This window comes from Quercus robur, chromosome 12 (assembly GCF_932294415.1).
Source record: "Quercus robur chromosome 12, dhQueRobu3.1, whole genome shotgun sequence".
In the NCBI taxonomy this organism is placed as follows: Eukaryota; Viridiplantae; Streptophyta; class Magnoliopsida; order Fagales; family Fagaceae; genus Quercus; species Quercus robur.
This window is the reverse complement of record NC_065545.1, coordinates 39,070,803-39,089,179: the sequence shown is the minus strand read 5'-3', so window position 1 is coordinate 39,089,179 and position 18,377 is coordinate 39,070,803. Positions and strand designations below refer to the sequence as shown.

General features: G+C 36.4%; 1 protein-coding gene across 1 annotated transcript; it reads left to right on the top strand.

The window, feature by feature from the left end:
* Window positions 1–13,913: 13,913 nt before the first annotated feature.
* Window positions 13,914–18,377, top strand: LOC126710223 (transcription factor MYC2). The gene is made up of 2 exons (XM_050410602.1): window positions 13,914–16,305; window positions 18,011–18,377. The coding sequence occupies exon 1, from the start codon at window positions 14,160–14,162 to the stop codon at window positions 16,251–16,253; it is 2,094 nt and encodes a 697-aa protein (XP_050266559.1). The 5' UTR covers window positions 13,914–14,159; the 3' UTR covers window positions 16,254–16,305; window positions 18,011–18,377.

The following is an 18,377-nucleotide window of genomic DNA, read 5'->3' as shown; positions in this document are numbered from 1 at the left end:
TGCAAAATAGACTTAGTAGTGTGACTTTCAACTCCAACAAAACAAGCATGTGCAAATTGGAGGAAACGCGGTGTGTAGGGAAGTATAGGATCAAGTCGGATTATAGGAAAGCACAGTCAAAGTTGGTCTGTACGTACTAGAGTGCTGTTCTACAATTTCAAGATTTTGATTGAAGGTCATTAGTCATTTACTTAGAATAGAGTTTTTTTTTTTTTTTTTTTTGAGAAACACCTAGAATAGAGTTTGTTGAATGGAAAGTCTAGTTGATATCAGAATGGTGGTGCTGGGTAGTGAGTACTTTTCGACCAAGGTACTTTTATTTATTTATTTTTTTTGATAGGTACTTTTATTTTTATATGGCATGAAAAGCTGCTTTTTAAGTCACTGGAGGTTGTGTTGCTCTTGTCAAGAAGCTTTCATTTGTATTTGCAAACTTTTATTTTTTTTATTTTTTGCTGGCATCCATAAAGATTAACATAATTTCCCAAGTGCCCCTAAGGGATTATTATTTTCTTTTTCCTATTTTTTTTTTCCTTTTTTTGGGAACTCCTTGGCAGTACTCTTTGTAGAAAAATTATTTTTATTTTGTAGTACTTTGTAATTTATAGGTTTTTTAATAGGGTTTTATTTCCTTATTTTAAAATTAAAAGTATTTTAATTTAAAATAGGGGAAATATAAAAAACCCGCTGGGGTTTTCACTTAAAACATAAAATTCCCTCGAGATTTTGAGTGCAAAACAATCATGTGACATCGTATTTAAAAATGTAGCTCTAAAATTTTCACATAAAATAAACTACAAAGGAGTTACGAGTTACATTCAAAAACCTTAGGGGTTTAAGAGTGATATAATTGATGGTTTACACATAAAAGAAGACTACAAAAGAGTTAAATGTTACATTAATGTAAGCCTTTTGGTGAGATCAGATATTCCTTCAAACCTTTCCCCTCTCACGTTAAAAAAGCAACCAGACAATGTTTATTAAACCCTCTCCTTCTCCTTCCCTCTACTCCCCTCTCCTCCCTCTCCATTATAACATTGTATAAATTATGTAATACTTCATTTTGGGAAAGGTAGATTAATTCCTCTATTTGGAAAAAAAAAAATGTACACTTGTTCTCTTATTGAAAAATCCAGCATACTTGTATTACAGTAAGAACTGACAATTAATCAATTATTATTGGATGAGCAAAACCAATATATGATATTTGACATGTTTTAGTGGTAAAAAAATTAGATGAAAAATTATTTGCACTCAATTTTTATTTTATTTTAGCTTTCTTTCAATTGAATTAAAACCTCGTCATGTCCCAATTTACATTATTTGAAATTCACAAAATTCTCAAAGTTGGGTTATAGATTAGGAAAAAAGAAAACGAATGGGACGTACCTTATTATTTTGAAAAAGACGAGTGACTGCGAAGAAAAACAGAATACAGAAGTAATAAAAAAATAGGATAAATGATGGGTGGGTTTTTTACACATGGGAAAGTGGTATATACACGTGCTTGGTGCCCCCAACAAAAAAAAAGAAAAAAGATATATAATATTAATATAAGGACATTATTTTCACGACACGCATCAAGCAAAACGTGCATTAATAATTAATTCTATATTTTATTACTACAGTTTAAAGTAAAAAATAATTGTTTAAAACAAGTTGTGGGAATATCTTAATTTGACTATTTTTATAATAGGACAAAAAAGGACGAACAACTCAAGGGTCAGGATTATTTCTCGTGACGCCAACGCGTCCCTTACTTTTCTTTTTTTTAATATACTTTGTTCTCACTTTCTTTTTGATTTTTTGATTTTTTTATTATATTCTGTCTCTTTGTGATAATTTTAACTTTTTTTCTTTAATTTTTTAATCGTTGGAATCTAGAAAATAACACACACTGAAGAGAGTGGAAGTGTTAAGTTTAGTTTAGAGGGCCCCAACTTTTAGGTCAAATGGGCTGGCGATTATTTGGGAAAGTGGACGCCGAGTTTTTTGGTTTTATCGGCTGCCGTGTGGCGGCTCTTTCATGGAAGTCTCCAAAGATGAAAATGATGAGAAGTGACCGGGTGGGGAGTAGGATTATTACTTTGTACTATTAGTACTATGGCAGTGATAAAGAGATGGTATCACTCTTAGTGGGTTTGCGTGTGTCAACCTTCAATTAGATCGCTTGTATAATAATAAAAGGTTTTTATTTTTTTATTATTTTAAGAAAATAATAATAATAGAATTTTACTCATATATGTGGCATATGTTTGTAAATTATTTTAATTTCTTTTAATGAAAATGTGAAAAAATGATTCATTATTTTCACAGTTTTTTCAAATTCTTATTAATTTTTTTAAATAAATTATTAAAGTGTGCCCTAAGGGCATATATTAATCAGACTCATAATAAAATAAGGTTTTACTAACATATATTTTTAAGACATATATTAATAAATCTTTTTAAAAAACTTTTTATGGAAAAATTAAAAAGTTATTAATTATTTTGACAGTTTTTTCAATTTTTCATAATATATTTTTAAAAATAGATGATTAATGTGTGCTCTAAGGTCATACATCAATTGGACCTATTACAAAAAAAAAAAAAAGTAACATTTTAGCCCATTAAGATTAAAATTTACTGGCTCATGTAAAATTGTGTAAAAATGCATGGTTGTTACAATAGTTGTGTAAATTTATACTAACACTATTTATTTTGCATTTATTCTTTCTTTACGTATCTCGATGATGAAAAAAGAGAATAGATGATAGTTATTGTGTGTGAAAGAAGAGAAACAATTTTTAAAAAGTCAAATTTTTTTGATATTTTAATGAAGTGTAGCGTAAAATAAATAATTTTATGTGTAGTGTTTTGAAAAGTAAGTATGTAAAATAAAAATAAAAAAGTAAATAATTATGTTAAAATAGACGTGAATTTTTACATGAGTTGACGTGAATGTTATTAGAATTTGATTAGAGATCAAATTTATAAGTAACATTTCTATATACGTAAAGATATGTACTTTATAGTTTATACACCTTATAAAGGAGTATAACAAATGCACGTTATATTTAAAAATACTGAAGATTGATATATATAAATTATATGTCACTTGTGGATTTCAGTTATCTTAACTAGTAATTTTTTTTTTTTTTTTTTTGTAAAATAATAGATTTAAGATTTAATCTCTACTTATATTAAATAACAATTGGTGTCTTGATTTGATGATAAATAGTAATTATCATAGCGAATACTAAAGATTTAAAATACTATTGTATCTATAAAAAATGCCATTCAAACTAATATTAAATAGTATTTTAATATTAAAAACCCATAAAAAAGATAGCATACCTGTTGTATAATATCTATTTACTAGGCTTTTTTTATATCTCTTTCGTTAGACTCATTAAATGGTTAAATATTAGTAATTTTAAAACATTATGGTAACCATTTGGGTATCACGTTTTTTTAATGAATAAAAGACTTTATTAAAAGTGAAAATAAGCTACAAGCAGCCTAGGTTGCCATTTGTGGAGTCCAAATCTTCTGTCATTTTTTTCCTGCTCCACTCTATACTCCACCAATAAAAACTTATCACATGTTTACCTAATTAATTATATCCTACCATTATTGCCTTATTATTTTTATTTTAACTACTACATAAAATAAAATAAAATAAAAACCCAAACATCTCCTACCACCACCAAACTTGGCCGGCACTATCAACCGCCACCCTTGGCTTCTCCAGTCACGAAAACCTCCATCACCTGATCTATACCTCACCGGACATCCAAGCCGTCACTACCCCTCACTAACCACCATCACTCCACCAAAAAAACCAACAGATCTATAATCACAATCATTCAAAGCAAGACTTTGTCTTTCTCAAATCCAAATCTTTTAGATCTCTCTATCTTTCTTGTTAAATTTTCAAATAATATATTAATTTTGGAAATTTTTGTACTAAATGTGTTGGATTGTTCATGGGTTTTAGATCTGTTGGGTTTTTTGGTGGTGGAGTGATGGTGGTTGGAGGGATTGAGAGGGGCGGTGGGATTCGCTTGGATGTCCAGTGGTGTCAATGGTGGTGATCGGCAATGTCTATGATAGAGGCTTTTGGTGCTGGCCAAGTTTGGTGTTGGACTTGGTGGTACTGGCAGGTTGTTGGATTTTTTCTATATTTAATTTAGGTAGTTAAACTAGAAAAAGTCAATAATTGTAGTATTTAATTAATGAGGTGAATATGTAGCAAATTTTTATTGGTAGAATATAGAGTGGAGCAGGAAGTAAGACAGAAAATTTGAACTCCTATTTGTGCGACCAAAATTATAAAGCTCAACTTGCAAAAATAGTATCAATTCACAAGGTTTATATGATATAATTATTTTCAAATTTTTTGTACTTTACACGTTTTTTTATATTTTTTTATTTTTATTATGAAAAGCAACAAGTTACTGTCTAAAGAATTTAAACTCACAAGTCATAACTCTTTTGAAAAGGTAACAATATTTAAAAAAAAAATTGAATTATAGCTTTTGCTTCTTCTTTTTTTACTTATTTTTTTGCTATTTATATTTTTCTTTTATAAATTTAGACCCTATAAAAATTGTAATATAATAGAATATATTTATATATCAAATAAACCTGGACATATATAAAAAAGTTATACGAATGTAAAAATAAAATTAATATTATTACAGGAAATTGTCTTTTGTCGGCAAACTTACTAGAAGCTAATAATCAATGTGCAATCATCATGGAAAGTATCCTTCCTATTGAAGGTTAAAAGTATTTGGCCCATAAGCTGTAAAATTTTCAGATTGATGAATCTATAATTACCTTTTAATTTTGAGAATCTATTCTAATTGTTGTATTTTGTGTATGAATTAATGTTACGAGAAAATGTCTAATCAATCGCTGAACTAGATTGAACGGTTATAATGCCAAGAATAACGCGTGGGGTCCACCCTTAAAATGGTATCATTGTGTCTGGACCCGACGTAAGTCCCATGTGGCGGCAAATTTAGAGAACTCCCATACTACTTTTGCCCATTGGTTTCAAGACCGGTCCGGTCAAACAGTCACGTGGAGTAAGGTGCGGCCCCACCCCACCCAATTAGCTTTGTCCTGTTCTGGTATTTGAGATAAGTTGCAATTGAACCGTGAATTCACCACATTCCTCTCATTACATTTTTTTTACTTTTACTTTTTTTTTAATTAATATTTAATGGTTAAGATTTAAAATTGTTTTTCACAACTTTATATCTCAAGTATTTATATCAATTTCATTAGGTTAGATATTGCACATGATCTCAATTCTTTGTTCTATTCTTCCATTTGACATTGATTTTTTTAGTTTTTTTACTTGGGTTTGTTAATGTATGTTCTTAGAACATACAATAATCATCCATTTTATAAAAAAAATTTATGGAGAATTGAAAAAGTTGTCAAAACAGTTAATCACTTTTACATTTTTTTCATAAAAAGTTTACTGAAATTATTTACTAATATCTGTTCAAAGGGCACATATTAGTAAAACTCTTTTTACTTTTATTGTTCTTGTGAACTTGCTTAATGTTAGCCAAAAATATCAATTGGTTTTTCTAATAAAAAAATATCATTTGATTTTTTTACACATGATATGAGATTGAATCCAATTTATAAATTGGAAGACCAAAGGCTTTTGGTTGAAGTAATTGGAATTCACGAGAATAGATTTTGTTGGTCTCATTTTAGGAAAATGATTAATGATCTCCTTAAAATCCCTCCCATTTTAGGTGGATAAAACATTTATTTTATTTTTAAATATTATATGTGTTGAGCATTTTAATATTATTTAATTAAAATGAATTCATGTGATAATATAAATGTAAAGATGTAGGAGTTAATATGTAGGATAAAAAATTAGTGAAAATGTCTAATCTCACATTAAAAATAAAAGAGACTATTTTTTTTTAATTGTAGTAATTAATGAATTAATATGTATTGATTCATATATTGTGCTAAATACGTGTGCAAGGGGGAAGTGAAGGGCGGAAGTGTCAACAATGGAAATGAATCAGCCTCTTTGATCCTCCTACTTGAGTCTATAAATAGACAATTCATACCCAATACAAATTACAACATTACAACAGCTTTGGACTATATGACATTTGTTGGACTTTTGTATCCTGAGGGAGACAAGTTAGAGAAGACCTACACCGGTTACAAAGTTTAGCCAATCAAGGACTGGAATCTCTTTAAAGAGAGCAAGTATCACACCTCAGTCCAAATAGTATTATGTATTTTTTTAATCTCAAATATATAATATTTAGAAGTATTGTTTAGTTTTTTTTTTTTTGTTATTCCCATTATCATTATGTTTACACCAACAATAGGTCTTATATTTTAAATAATAATTAGATAAAATTGAAGGATTCAGTTGAAACATATATTTTTCTCTCATCTTAAGAGTGTGTGTGTATATATATATTATTGTAAGGACACGATCCGTGACGAACCACAACAGTGTCGGGCTCGCTCGTAAAAAGGCCCAAACAATATCATTTGTAGAGCATGGGTTTGAAAGGCTAGGCCTTGGTCACCAGGCGATGGGTTTTTCGTGATATCCATACATGGTTAAGTCGTCTTCGTCCCTGGAGTTTTTCTCCTGGAGGCGGGCTGGGAGGCTCTAGTTTTTTGCCATTTTTCCCAGCCTTTGCTACGAATTGCTTACTTTTCCTTTTATACTAGCCTGTATTTTTTATCCTTCGTCCACGTGTAGGATTGACATTCCAAGACTGATACTTGTCCCATCAACCCATACTCAGAGTGGTTGGGGGTGGTTGTAAAAGTTGGAGAGTATGACTCTGTCAGGTGCAGAATATTGAATGGCAGTAAGGGCAGCTTTCCCTGGTCATTACACTTTCCAGCATACCCCTTTCTATTGGCATCGATATTTTAGATTTTTTCCAAAGTTGTTTCTATACCATTTTTGCCCTTTCTTCTTGTGAGATCTTGGTTATGCCGAGGACTGAATCGTCCTCGGCTGTATCCCAAGGCTACTTCGTATTTGTATTGCCGAGCCTGGGCCACCACCTTCCTTGGCTTGGGCCTTTGGTTCCCAACAAGTAAATGGGCCTAGCCCACGTATTATTGGGCCCCACAATAGCCCCTCAAAACCCTGCTGTCCAACCTCCTGGTTGGAGAGGAGGGTTTTGATAATACCAAGCCTTTATTATAGCTCATTCAACTCAGCCCTTTATTAACGTTGACGTCTCTTCATCTGCCCAGGAAATGTATCGGTTTACGAGGCATTCCTCTGAATTCATTCACGACGCGCTCATGCCGTTTGGCTATCCAAAACGTGCCTTTAATAGTTTCCCTTTACGAGACCATTCAAATTTAATGGTTATTGATGGTGTGGGGAAGTGGAGCGGGCATATTCTTGTTTGCAGATTTCTTTGGAGATCTGAACATATTAAATACCTTCCGCTTCGCCCCTCATATAAAAAGAAAAAGTGAGAGATTATTTTCTCCCATACATGAACCCTTTTAATCCCCCCAAAATTTGAAACCCTTAGACTCCTTCCAGAGTTTACTTTTACCCGCTGGTTATATTTTAAGCTGTAATTCGTTCAAAACAGGAGCAAGCAATGAAGGAGCCATTCCCCTCTCCGAAATTCCATGTTATTATGAAGCTAAAGATGGCTCGGTCGGGGCAAGGATGGCAGAGACTCAAGATACTTCTCACCCTCCCTTCAGCCAAAATCCGAAGCAGGGGCTCGTCGCGTCAGACTTTTGGCGCGACTGAGCTGGGGTCACCCATTATCAGTACCAGCCGCTCTCTTACGAGCATAGCTAACAAGGCACCAGTGTGTTAGGAGTCAGGACCGACGCAGGGGCTAAATGCCCCTGCTTCTTCCTCTCTTCGTTCACTGGTGTCTCCTTTTTCCTCTTTTTCTTCTTCTTTCCACCGCTAGATCCATCCTGGCGCTTTTCCTTCTTCCTCTTCTTCTCCTCCTTCTTTCCCTTCATCTCCTACCTCTTCTTCTCCTCCTTCTTTCCCTTCATCTCCTCCCTCTTCTTCTGAAGAAGGTCCTCCTCTCAATATGGGCGCTATCGAGGCAGAGTTTGGAAAGACTTCGGAGACGAGTTTTAAAAAGACATTGGACCGGTTATATTGTTGTTGTTTTTCTTTTATTATTTTTGTAATCCACCTTCTGTATAGGCTTGTTTAAGCCCTTCTTTGTACGTTGTAATACCTCTTTATTTTAATAAAAGTTGTTACTGTTTTATTTCATACATTCAATCTCTTTATTTCCGAAATGGTTATGCTGTGAATAGACATACTATCTTGTGAATTCTTTTTATTTTTACACTTTGACCGATGTCTAAGACCGAAATCCTAGTTAATAAAAAGATTTTACTCTGTGCTTATAGGCATTATTCGACTTAATACTACTGAATTGAAGAAGTGATGCTTAGGGTTGAAACCCTTATTAAGAAGAAAAAGAAAGGAACATTATGACGAGCCTATTAAGGCGGCCTGGCACAATACCACCGACCTTAGAGCACAATACTTAGGGCCGAAATCCCTTATCAAAGAAAAAGGCGCTACTACAAACTTATGAGTGCTGTTCGGCACAATAATACAGACTCGAGCTAATGACACTTAGGATCAAAATTCTCGCTAACGATAAGATATTGTCATGATTTTAATAGAGTTGTTTGGCACAACAATGCCGACCTACAAAAACAACACTTACCCCAAGAATAGCCGAGATGACAACTGAATGCTCGATACGGTGTAGGAAATAACCATCCGAAGATATACAACTCGCAAAATGAACAGCCCCTCTAGGTTGCTGAATAGTAGGGCGTTTCACCATCTTCTTAACACTTTTAATAGCTTTAAACTTTTATGGTATTTGAGCCGAGGACTGAGTAACTCAGAACTTTTATCAAGTAGCCGACCTTATGAAACTCAGTTTTTCTTCCAAAACTCGGTTTTCCCCATAGGTTTGAGTCCGAGGACCATACAATACCTTGGTTCTATTCAAAACTCAGTTTTCTCATCTAAGTAGTTGGTTTCCCCATAGGTTTGAGTCCGAGGACCATACAATACCTTGATTCAGTCTAAAACTCAGTTTTCTCATCTAAGTAGTTGGTTTTCCCATAGGTTTGAGTCCGAGGACCATACAATACCTTGGTTCTATCCAAAACTCAGTTTTCTCATCTAAGTAGTTGGTTTCCCCATAGGTTTGAGTCCGAGGACCATACAATACCTTGGTTCTGTCCAAAACTCAGTTTTCTCATCTAAGTAGTTGGTTTCCCCATAGGTTTGAGTCCGAGGACCATACAATACCTTGGTTCTGTCCAAAACTGAATTTTCTCATCTAAGTAGTTGGTTTCCCCATAGGTTTGAGTTTGAGGACCATACAATACCTTGGTTCTGTCCAAAACTCAGTTTTCTCATCTAAGTAGTTGGTTTCCCCATAGGTTTGAGTCCGAAGACCATACAATACCTTGGTTCTGTCCAAAACTCAGTTTTCTCATCTAAGTAGTTGGTTTCCCCATAGGTTTGAGTCTAAGGACCATACAATACCTTGGTTCTGTCCAACCTTGGCTTTAGGGGAATTAGCTCCTCGGCTAAGCCCCTAGAACCATTCATGCGATTGACGCTACCAAGCGTAGCCCCTAGTCAACAGTCACAGCCCCTAGCAAAACTTTACACTAGAACTCTATAACCAGCTGTTAGAAATGACAAGGGAACTCTCTCAACCTACTGCCTATGCCAACACACAAGCCCTCCCCACAGACGGCGCCAATTGTAAGGACACGATCCGTGACGAACCACAACAGTGTCGGGCTCGCTCGTAAAAAGGCCCAAACAATATCATTTGTAGAGCATGGGTTTGAAAGGCTAGGCCTTGGTCACCAGGCGATGGGTTTTTCGTGATATCCATACATGGTTAAGTCGTTTTCGCCCCTGGAGTCTTTCTCCTGGAGGCGGGCTGGGAGGCTCTGGTTTTTTGCCATTTTTCCCAGCCTCTGCTACGAATTGCTTACTTTTCCTTTTATACTAGCCTGTATTTTTTATCCTTCGTCCACGTGTAGGATCGACATTCCAAGACTGATACTTGTTCCATCAGCCCATACTCAGAGTGGTTGGGGGTGGTTGTAAAAGTTGGAAAGTATGGCTCTGTCAGGTGCAGAATATTGAATGGCAGTAAGGGCAGCTTTCCCTGGTCATTACACTTTTCAGCATACCCCTTTCTATTGGCACCGATATTTTAGATTTTTTCCAAAGTTGTTTCTATACCATTTTTGCCCTTTCTTTTTGTGAGATCTCGGTTATGCCAAGGACTGAATCGTCCTCGGCTGTGTCCTAAGGCTACTTCGTATTTGTATTGCCGAGCCTGAGCCACCACCTTTCTCGGCTTGGGCCTTTGGTCCCCAACAAGTAAATGGGCCTGGCCCACGGATTATTGGGCCCCACAATTATTAAATATGTATTTAATTTTTTTATAAATAGAATTTAATATATATCTTATTTATAATTTAAATTTCAGTTTTTTAAAAATAAGCCATTTTTTAGCATTTTGTCTCACATTATGTAAATAAGTTATTGAAAATAAGCAACTACTAAACGGACACTTTCTTTTAGCTTTTAATTTTTATGTATAGTTTTTTAAAACCCCTTTTTTTGAAGTACAAGTATAGTTTACAGTACTTTCAACAAAAAATAGGTAAGTTGTTCTTAAATGGACACGACACGACATGACATGAGATATAGCTACATGTCAAAGCATGAAAAATAAAAACACGACATGTGCAAGTCCATTTGAGCGAGTAGAGGCCAATATTTTTAACCAACCCGCCAATAGTAGGTTGAAAAAATTCCAATCCGTTGAAACCAATCTTTAAATCCGGCGGGTCAATTGAATATCTTAGCAATTTTGACTTAGCTATTTGAGCTGGTTCAACAAGTTAACAAATTCAATTGATTAAATGAAATTATTTCAAATAAATTGAATAATTTTTTATTCCTCAAATAAAAATGGAAAGAAAAATTAAATTTTTTATTAATTTAATTACAAATACTATATTATTTTTTATAAGAATGGCTGAAATTTTTTCACATTGAAAAGAAAAACATCTCAAAATCTAAAATTAGACTAGTACATACTGTACGATTAATAACAAAATCTTAGAGAGAGCAGCTAGAGTTTATTAGGGAAGAGAAAGATGAAAATGAAAAAATAAAAGGACAGAGACTGAGATGAAAGAAATAAAGTGAATGGGTATGTGAGGTAGAGTTTGCAACATAACGAAGTATATAAATATATATAATATAGGTGGGCGGGTCGGATTGTGGTGGGTTAGAAATATCTTAACTCGCTATCCAACCTGACCCACCTCACTTAATAGATACTCACAGATTAGGTTGGGCGGGTTTGGCAGATTTGATGATTTTTTTGCACAACCCTATTAGGTATATTTTATTTATTTATAAGAATATTTTGTATTTATTTATAACTTTTCAAACCAAAAAACGAATATCTAAATCTTTATAAACATATTTGAAATTAAAAAGACTTCTTTCAATAAAAAAAAATGTTTTTTTTTTTTTTTTTTTTTTTTTTCACTTAACATAACGATGATACGCATGCAAAAGTGTCTAGAAATGTCAAGGTTTTTGAAGTGTTTGTACTTTGTAGTAAGGCACCAACAATTTGACCCATTTTGTTCACATCCTTCCTTGGAGTGGTATCCTCTTTCTCAAGAAACAATTATTATCTCATACACACCAATTAATTTTACAAACATGTGAGTTTTACCTTGTGTGAAACTAACTTGCACATTATAAAAAACTAGGTTGTAATTTGTGCTAATGCTAAAAAAACATTCAGAAGTAGTGAATTATGAGGTAGTTTCACATAAATAAGTAAGGGGGTCATCTCAAATTTCACACTATGTATCATGAATAAGTCATTAAGTACAAAAATTAAAGGAAAAAAAAGTATGTGGTACAAAATTAGATAATATTTAGAAATTAATCTATATTTAATTTGAATTCTAATTCAACTTTCATTTTAATATAATATTATGGTATAATGCAGACATATACGCAAAATACTTGTATCTACAGCTTCTAAATTTGTACTCCCATCAAAACTCTCTCCAATAATATATATATATTTATATATATATGTTTGTAGGTTGTATATTTGAGAACTCACTATTCATGGTTACTAAAAAAATATAGCAATACATACCCGAATAAAAAGGAAATTTAGGGTGTTGAGCATTCACATCAAATCTCTTAAAAAATTTAGCTTTTTGTAGCCCAAAAAGTCACTTTATTTATTTTAACAACTCACTTTATAATATACCCAACATCAAAGGTTCTATTTTAGCATACAACATAATAAAATAATATAAATAACACAATAATCAACAACCACAACCACTACCACCACAACCACGACCAGTCATGGGAATCACCACTGTCACAACTGCGACCAACCATAGCAACCACCACCACAGCCATGAAAACCACTGCCACAGCCATAGCCACTAACAATACCACTCACAATTCCAACAAAATAACCCAAAACATCGTCAGTTATGTTTAACAACATGCCCATATCCAACTAAGCATACCCCCCCCCCCCCCCCACCTCATTTTAGATGAACCCAGCAAAGCTTAACCTCTATGTGAGATTGAAAATAACCATCTTAAACTTCCATCATAACCACCATTGAGACTACACTAGTAACAGCCCCATTCTTGGCGGCCCAACCACCACCCATAACGACAACTATAATAACAATTACAACTGCCGCAAAATCAAATCCAACCCAAGCCTAACTTCAACCCCCAAAACAAGATTAACCTAACCACAACCTAACCAACGAGAAATTATAAGGTCTTCATGGTGGACAAGTGATGTGGTCTACCATTCCAGTAAAAAACTCTCATTTGTTTAAAATTATGGAGTTTTAAATAAAAACTAAATATTGACTCAGTAATTTTAAATAGGTGGAAATCTTTTACTGGAATGGTGGACAAATGATGTGGTCCACTATAAGAACTGTATAATTTCTCCTAACCAACACCCAACCACAACCATTGACACCCAGCCACAACCTACCAAAACCCATATCGACGGCCAGCCACCAATGCGAGACGAACACCACGAGCAAACCGAACCACTATGTAAGAGGAGAGAGATGAAGAGGAGAAGTGAGAGGAGAATGCCAACGGCGAAGTGGCGGTGGGGATGTCGCCGACAAAGAACGCTATCTTTGGTTTTGGCTTCTTTAGCCATGAGAGAGATGAAAGATTAGAGTTTTGGAGAGAGTTGTGAGACAGAGGCGAGAGAGAGAAAGAGAGAGAAGATAAGAGAGAAAAGAGAAGTAAGGGAGGAGAGAGAATAGAGAAGAAACTTGAGTGAAGAGAGGCACGAGACAAAAAGAGAAAGAAAAAAATTAATAAAAAAAAGTAATAACTTACTACAGTGAGTCGTTATTAGTAGCAATTTACTGTAGCAAGTTACTAAAAATTTTTAAGTTTGGCACCATTGATGTAGGGGATTTTTTAGTGTTTATATGGTTAAAATAGCTTATTTTGACAACCTTAGTGTTTTTTTTGGAGAGAATTGACAACCTTATTATGAATACTCTTAGTTGGTAAAATAGTAACAGAATATTTACACCCCAATACTAATACTAATTTACTATAGCTACAGGTAGCATACTCTACAGTCCACAGTCTATAGAAAGTATAGACTAAAAAAAAAAAAAAAAGGTTGATGACCCCCGATTAAATCGGCGTGCCCCTTCGTAGAAACCGCCCTAACGCTGCTTCCCTTGTCCACTCACTCAATCTCCCAACTAAAATTCAGCTCAAATGCACTCTAAATAAATCCCAAACACAAATGCACCCAAAATTACGCTCCTTTCTCCTTTTATCCCCACACACATTAAAAACTCCCAAACTCCAAACCCCAACCCCTACACACACTTCCTCCGCCCCTTTTCCCCCTCTCTCTCTAAAACAACTACTACTCTCCCCTACTCTCTCTCTCTCTCTCTCACTAAACAGTTAACAGTTAAAAAGTCTGTTAATACCATCATCATCTTCAGAGCTGGAAGAAGGGTGGATTGGTTGTAATAAAGTGCATGGAATGACAGATTACCGTTTAACAACGACAACAACAACAACAACGCCAATGAATCTTTGGACCTCAGACGACAACGCATCGGTGATCGAGTCTTTCATGAGTTCCGATCTCTCATCTTTTTGGCCACCACCTCCTTCGCAACAACCTCAACTCCATCACCAGCTATCTTCAGCAGCTTCGACCTCAGCACCCACACCCGCCCCCATCGTCTCTCAATCGCAACCCTCCGTTGCTCTCTTCAACCAGGAAACCCTCCAACAACGCCTCCAAGCTTTAATCGAAGGCGCTCGCGAGAGCTGGACCTACGCTATCTTTTGGCAGAGCTCCTACGACTATCCCAGCAGCGCCTCCGTTTTGGGTTGGGGTGATGGGTACTACAAAGGCGAGGACGACAAGTCCAAATCCAAAGCCAAGAACAAAGCTTCGTCGTCTGCGGCCGAGCAAGAGCACCGGAAGAAAGTCCTCCGGGAGCTCAATTCTTTGATTTCTGGGTCGGCAGCCCCGGCTACTGATGATGCTATTGACGAGGAGGTCACCGACACTGAGTGGTTCTTTTTGGTGTCCATGACTCAGAGTTTCGTTAATGGCGGCGGTCTCCCCGGTCAGGCTTTTTTCAATTCCAGCCCGATTTGGGTCACCGGAGCCGACCGCTTAGTGAGCTCGCCGTGCGACCGGGCTCGCCAGGGTCAGGTTTTCGGGCTCCAAACTATGGTTTGTATACCCTCTGCAAATGGGGTTGTGGAATTGGGATCCACGGAGGTGATTTATCAGAGCTCGGATCTGATGAATAAAGTCAGGGTTTTGTTCAATTTCAATAGCCTGGAAATGGGTTCTTGGCCAATCAACGACCAGGGTGAAAACGACCCGTCTTCGCTTTGGCTCAATGATCCGACATCGACTCCGCCGGTGACGACGGCGACTGAGATCAAAGACTCCTTGAATAACGATAGCACTGTTACTGTTCCATCGGTTCCGGGCTCCACCGCAACCACCACCACCAACAACCTCCAGATTTCAAAGGGGATTCCGTTTGAGAATCCTAGTTCGAGTAGTTTAACGGAGAATCCAAGCGCGATTCATATCCAGAACAGCAGCCAGAGCCGCCAGCAACAAGCGCAGAACGAGGGGTTCTTCACCAGAGAATTGAACTTTTCGGATTATGGGTATGATAATAACAGTGTTGTGAAGAACGGGAACAATTCAATTTCGACGATGAAGCCTGAATCGGGTGAGATTTTGAATTTCGGGGAGAGCAAGAGGAGCTCCTACGTTTCAGGTCATTCCCAGTTCGCGGCGGAGGAGAGTAACAAGAAGAAGCGGTCGCCGACATCAAGGGGTAGCAACGAAGAGGGAATGTTGTCTTTTACATCGGGTGTCATTTTGTCGAGCGGTTGTGTGGTGAAGTCTAGCGGCGGTGTCGGCACGGCCGATTCCGATCATTCAGACCTCGAAGCATCGGTGGTGAAGGAGGCTGATAGTAGCAGAGTCGTAGACCCGGAGAAACGGCCCCGGAAACGTGGTCGAAAACCCGCTAATGGCAGAGAAGAACCTCTGAATCATGTGGAAGCAGAGAGGCAGAGAAGAGAGAAGCTTAACCAGAGGTTCTATGCCCTCCGAGCTGTGGTCCCAAATGTTTCTAAAATGGACAAAGCATCACTCCTCGGTGACGCAATTGCGTATATAAACGAGCTGAAAGGGAAGCTCCAGAGTACGGATTCGGAGAAGGAAGAGATGCAGAAGCAATTGGATGCAATGAAGAAGGAATTGGCAAGCAAAGAGTCACGCTATCCGGGCTCAGGGTCGCCACCTTCGCTTCCTGATCATGACCCAAAGATGTCGAAGTTGATAGATTTGGATATCGATGTGAAGATAATCGGATGGGATGCGATGATCAGGATCCAATGTAGTAAGAAGAGCCACCCCGCCGCGAGGTTGATGGTGGCGTTGAAGGAGCTAGACTTGGATGTGCACCACGCCAGTGTGTCGGTTGTGAATGATTTGATGATTCAACAAGCTACGGTTAAGATGGGGAGTCGGTTTTACACGCAGGACCAGCTTAGGCTAGCGCTATCAGCCAAAGTTGGCGATTGCCGATAAGTCTTTTGAAGCCTGGAATGGATGTATTAGAAAGAGCAAGAGGAAGAGAGAGGCTGAGCAGTGGCGGCGCCACGTTATGCTCAGGGTGTTCCTAGGAACACCCTGAGCTGGAAAATTTTTTTTTTTATATATATTAATTAAATTTTTTTTATTTGTTTATCCTTAAAAAAAAAATTAGGAACACCCTCCATCAAATTAGGAACACCCTTAATAATAAAAAAATATATATTTGTTCTACTTTCAAGCCCAGGAAAAAAAAATGGTAACAGAACAAGAGGCATGCCCACGGATTCTCAAAACATATCAACGGACGGCAAGCCCACGGCAAGACCAACATCAAGCCCATGACAAGCCCAACAGATAGTAGCAAACCCAGTAACCCACGGATTCTCAAAAAAAAAAAAAAAAAAAAAAAAAAAAAAAAAAAACCCCTAACCTAATATATTGAAATCAGATCCGGCCTCAAAACAGAACCCAAATTAAAAACTCTCTCTCTGTCTCTATCTCTAAAAAAAAGTCCGAAACTTTTCTAAAATCCTAATTGAAAAAGAAAGAAGCAAAAGGGTCTCTCTCTCTGTGTCACACTCACTTGGGAGTAGGAGCGGTGCTGAAGAGGCTGGCATTTTGGAGCTCGATTTCGGTGAGTTGTTGGTCGCGGTCCATCTCGATGATGAGTGGCACAGCCAGGATCAGGAAGGTGGTGCCGGCGATCCACGCCGCCTTGCCAGTGCTACGGAGGAGCTTCTTGGACACGACGGCGGCTTTGGAGGCGGCGTGCTTGGCGTGGATGACGATGGACGACTGGGATACGTTGCGGCTGGCCCTGGATATGAGGGAAAGTTTGCTTTCCTTGCCTTGGGTCATTCGCTTTTTCCCTTGGGTCACTCCTTTCTCTGATCTGTCGGAGGAGGAGTTTGAAGAGTTGTACACAGGTGTGACTCTCTCTCTCTCTCTCTCTCTCTCTCTCTAAGTCTTTGAACCGTGAATCTGTGATTGTCATTTGTCTGTTGTGTTGCCTTTTGCTTAGTTTTAGTTTACTGCTTAGTTTTAGTTTACTTTATAAATTTTTATTAATATTTGCCCTGTTTTTGGAGTTATCCGTTGGTCAGTGTTGGTGTTGGTGTTGTTGGTGTGGTGTTGGTGAGATAAATTAATTGTATGTGTTGTGTTTTTGGTGAGATACAATTAATTGGTTTTATTTGATTGGCTCTAGTCTTGTGATTGGGGGGCTTTGGGACATTGGAATTGGGGGTGGATGGGGGCATGGGGCCGGGGTAAATGCACATGGGTGTGTGGTTGTGTGCTAATTTATAAAAGACAAATAAATTAATGAAACATCTAAATAACAAATAATTGGGGGAAGCAATTAATAAAAAATAATTAATAATTTAATTAACCAATACATTATAAAAGACAAACAAATTAAATTATGTTACTATATTAGGTTAAATAATAATTAATAATTTTATAATTAATGAAACATTAATATAACAAATTATAGTATATAAAAGACAAACAAATTAATGAAACAACTAAACAACAGTAATTAATAATTTTATTAATATTTCAAATGACCTTATAGTTTATTGTTTATTCTTTTGCTAGAATTATGGACAAGTATTTGATAAGAAAACCACGTATTCAAGATTCATCTCCTGTGCAAAATACATCTTCATCTTCTAAGCAAATTCGTGTTGACTTTAACTTAGAAATTCTTGAGGAACACCCTGGAAAAAATTCCTGGAGTCGCCACTGAGGCTGAGAGCTCAAAAATGAGGAAGATTAATAGGATCAGAGATTCTTTGCTAAGTGGTGTTAAGGGGCTCTGGGACATTTTAAGGCTCCCGAGAGCTGATTGCAGCTCTGTAATATACACTGTTCTACTTTGTTATTTTTGGTAGTCTTATGATTAGTATAATTTGTGTTGAGAGATTTTGTTTTAGTTTGAGGAGCTCAAGTAGTGAACAGTTTTTAACTTCCAAGGATGAACATGTATAGCTCCCATCAAGGTGAAATTAGCTAGCACTTTTTGGTGTTTCATTTTTCTTTGTTGTTTATGTGTAATGTGTATATATGTATTATGTCAGTAAATTGAAACTGAATGAAGTTTCTGGGATTAATGGA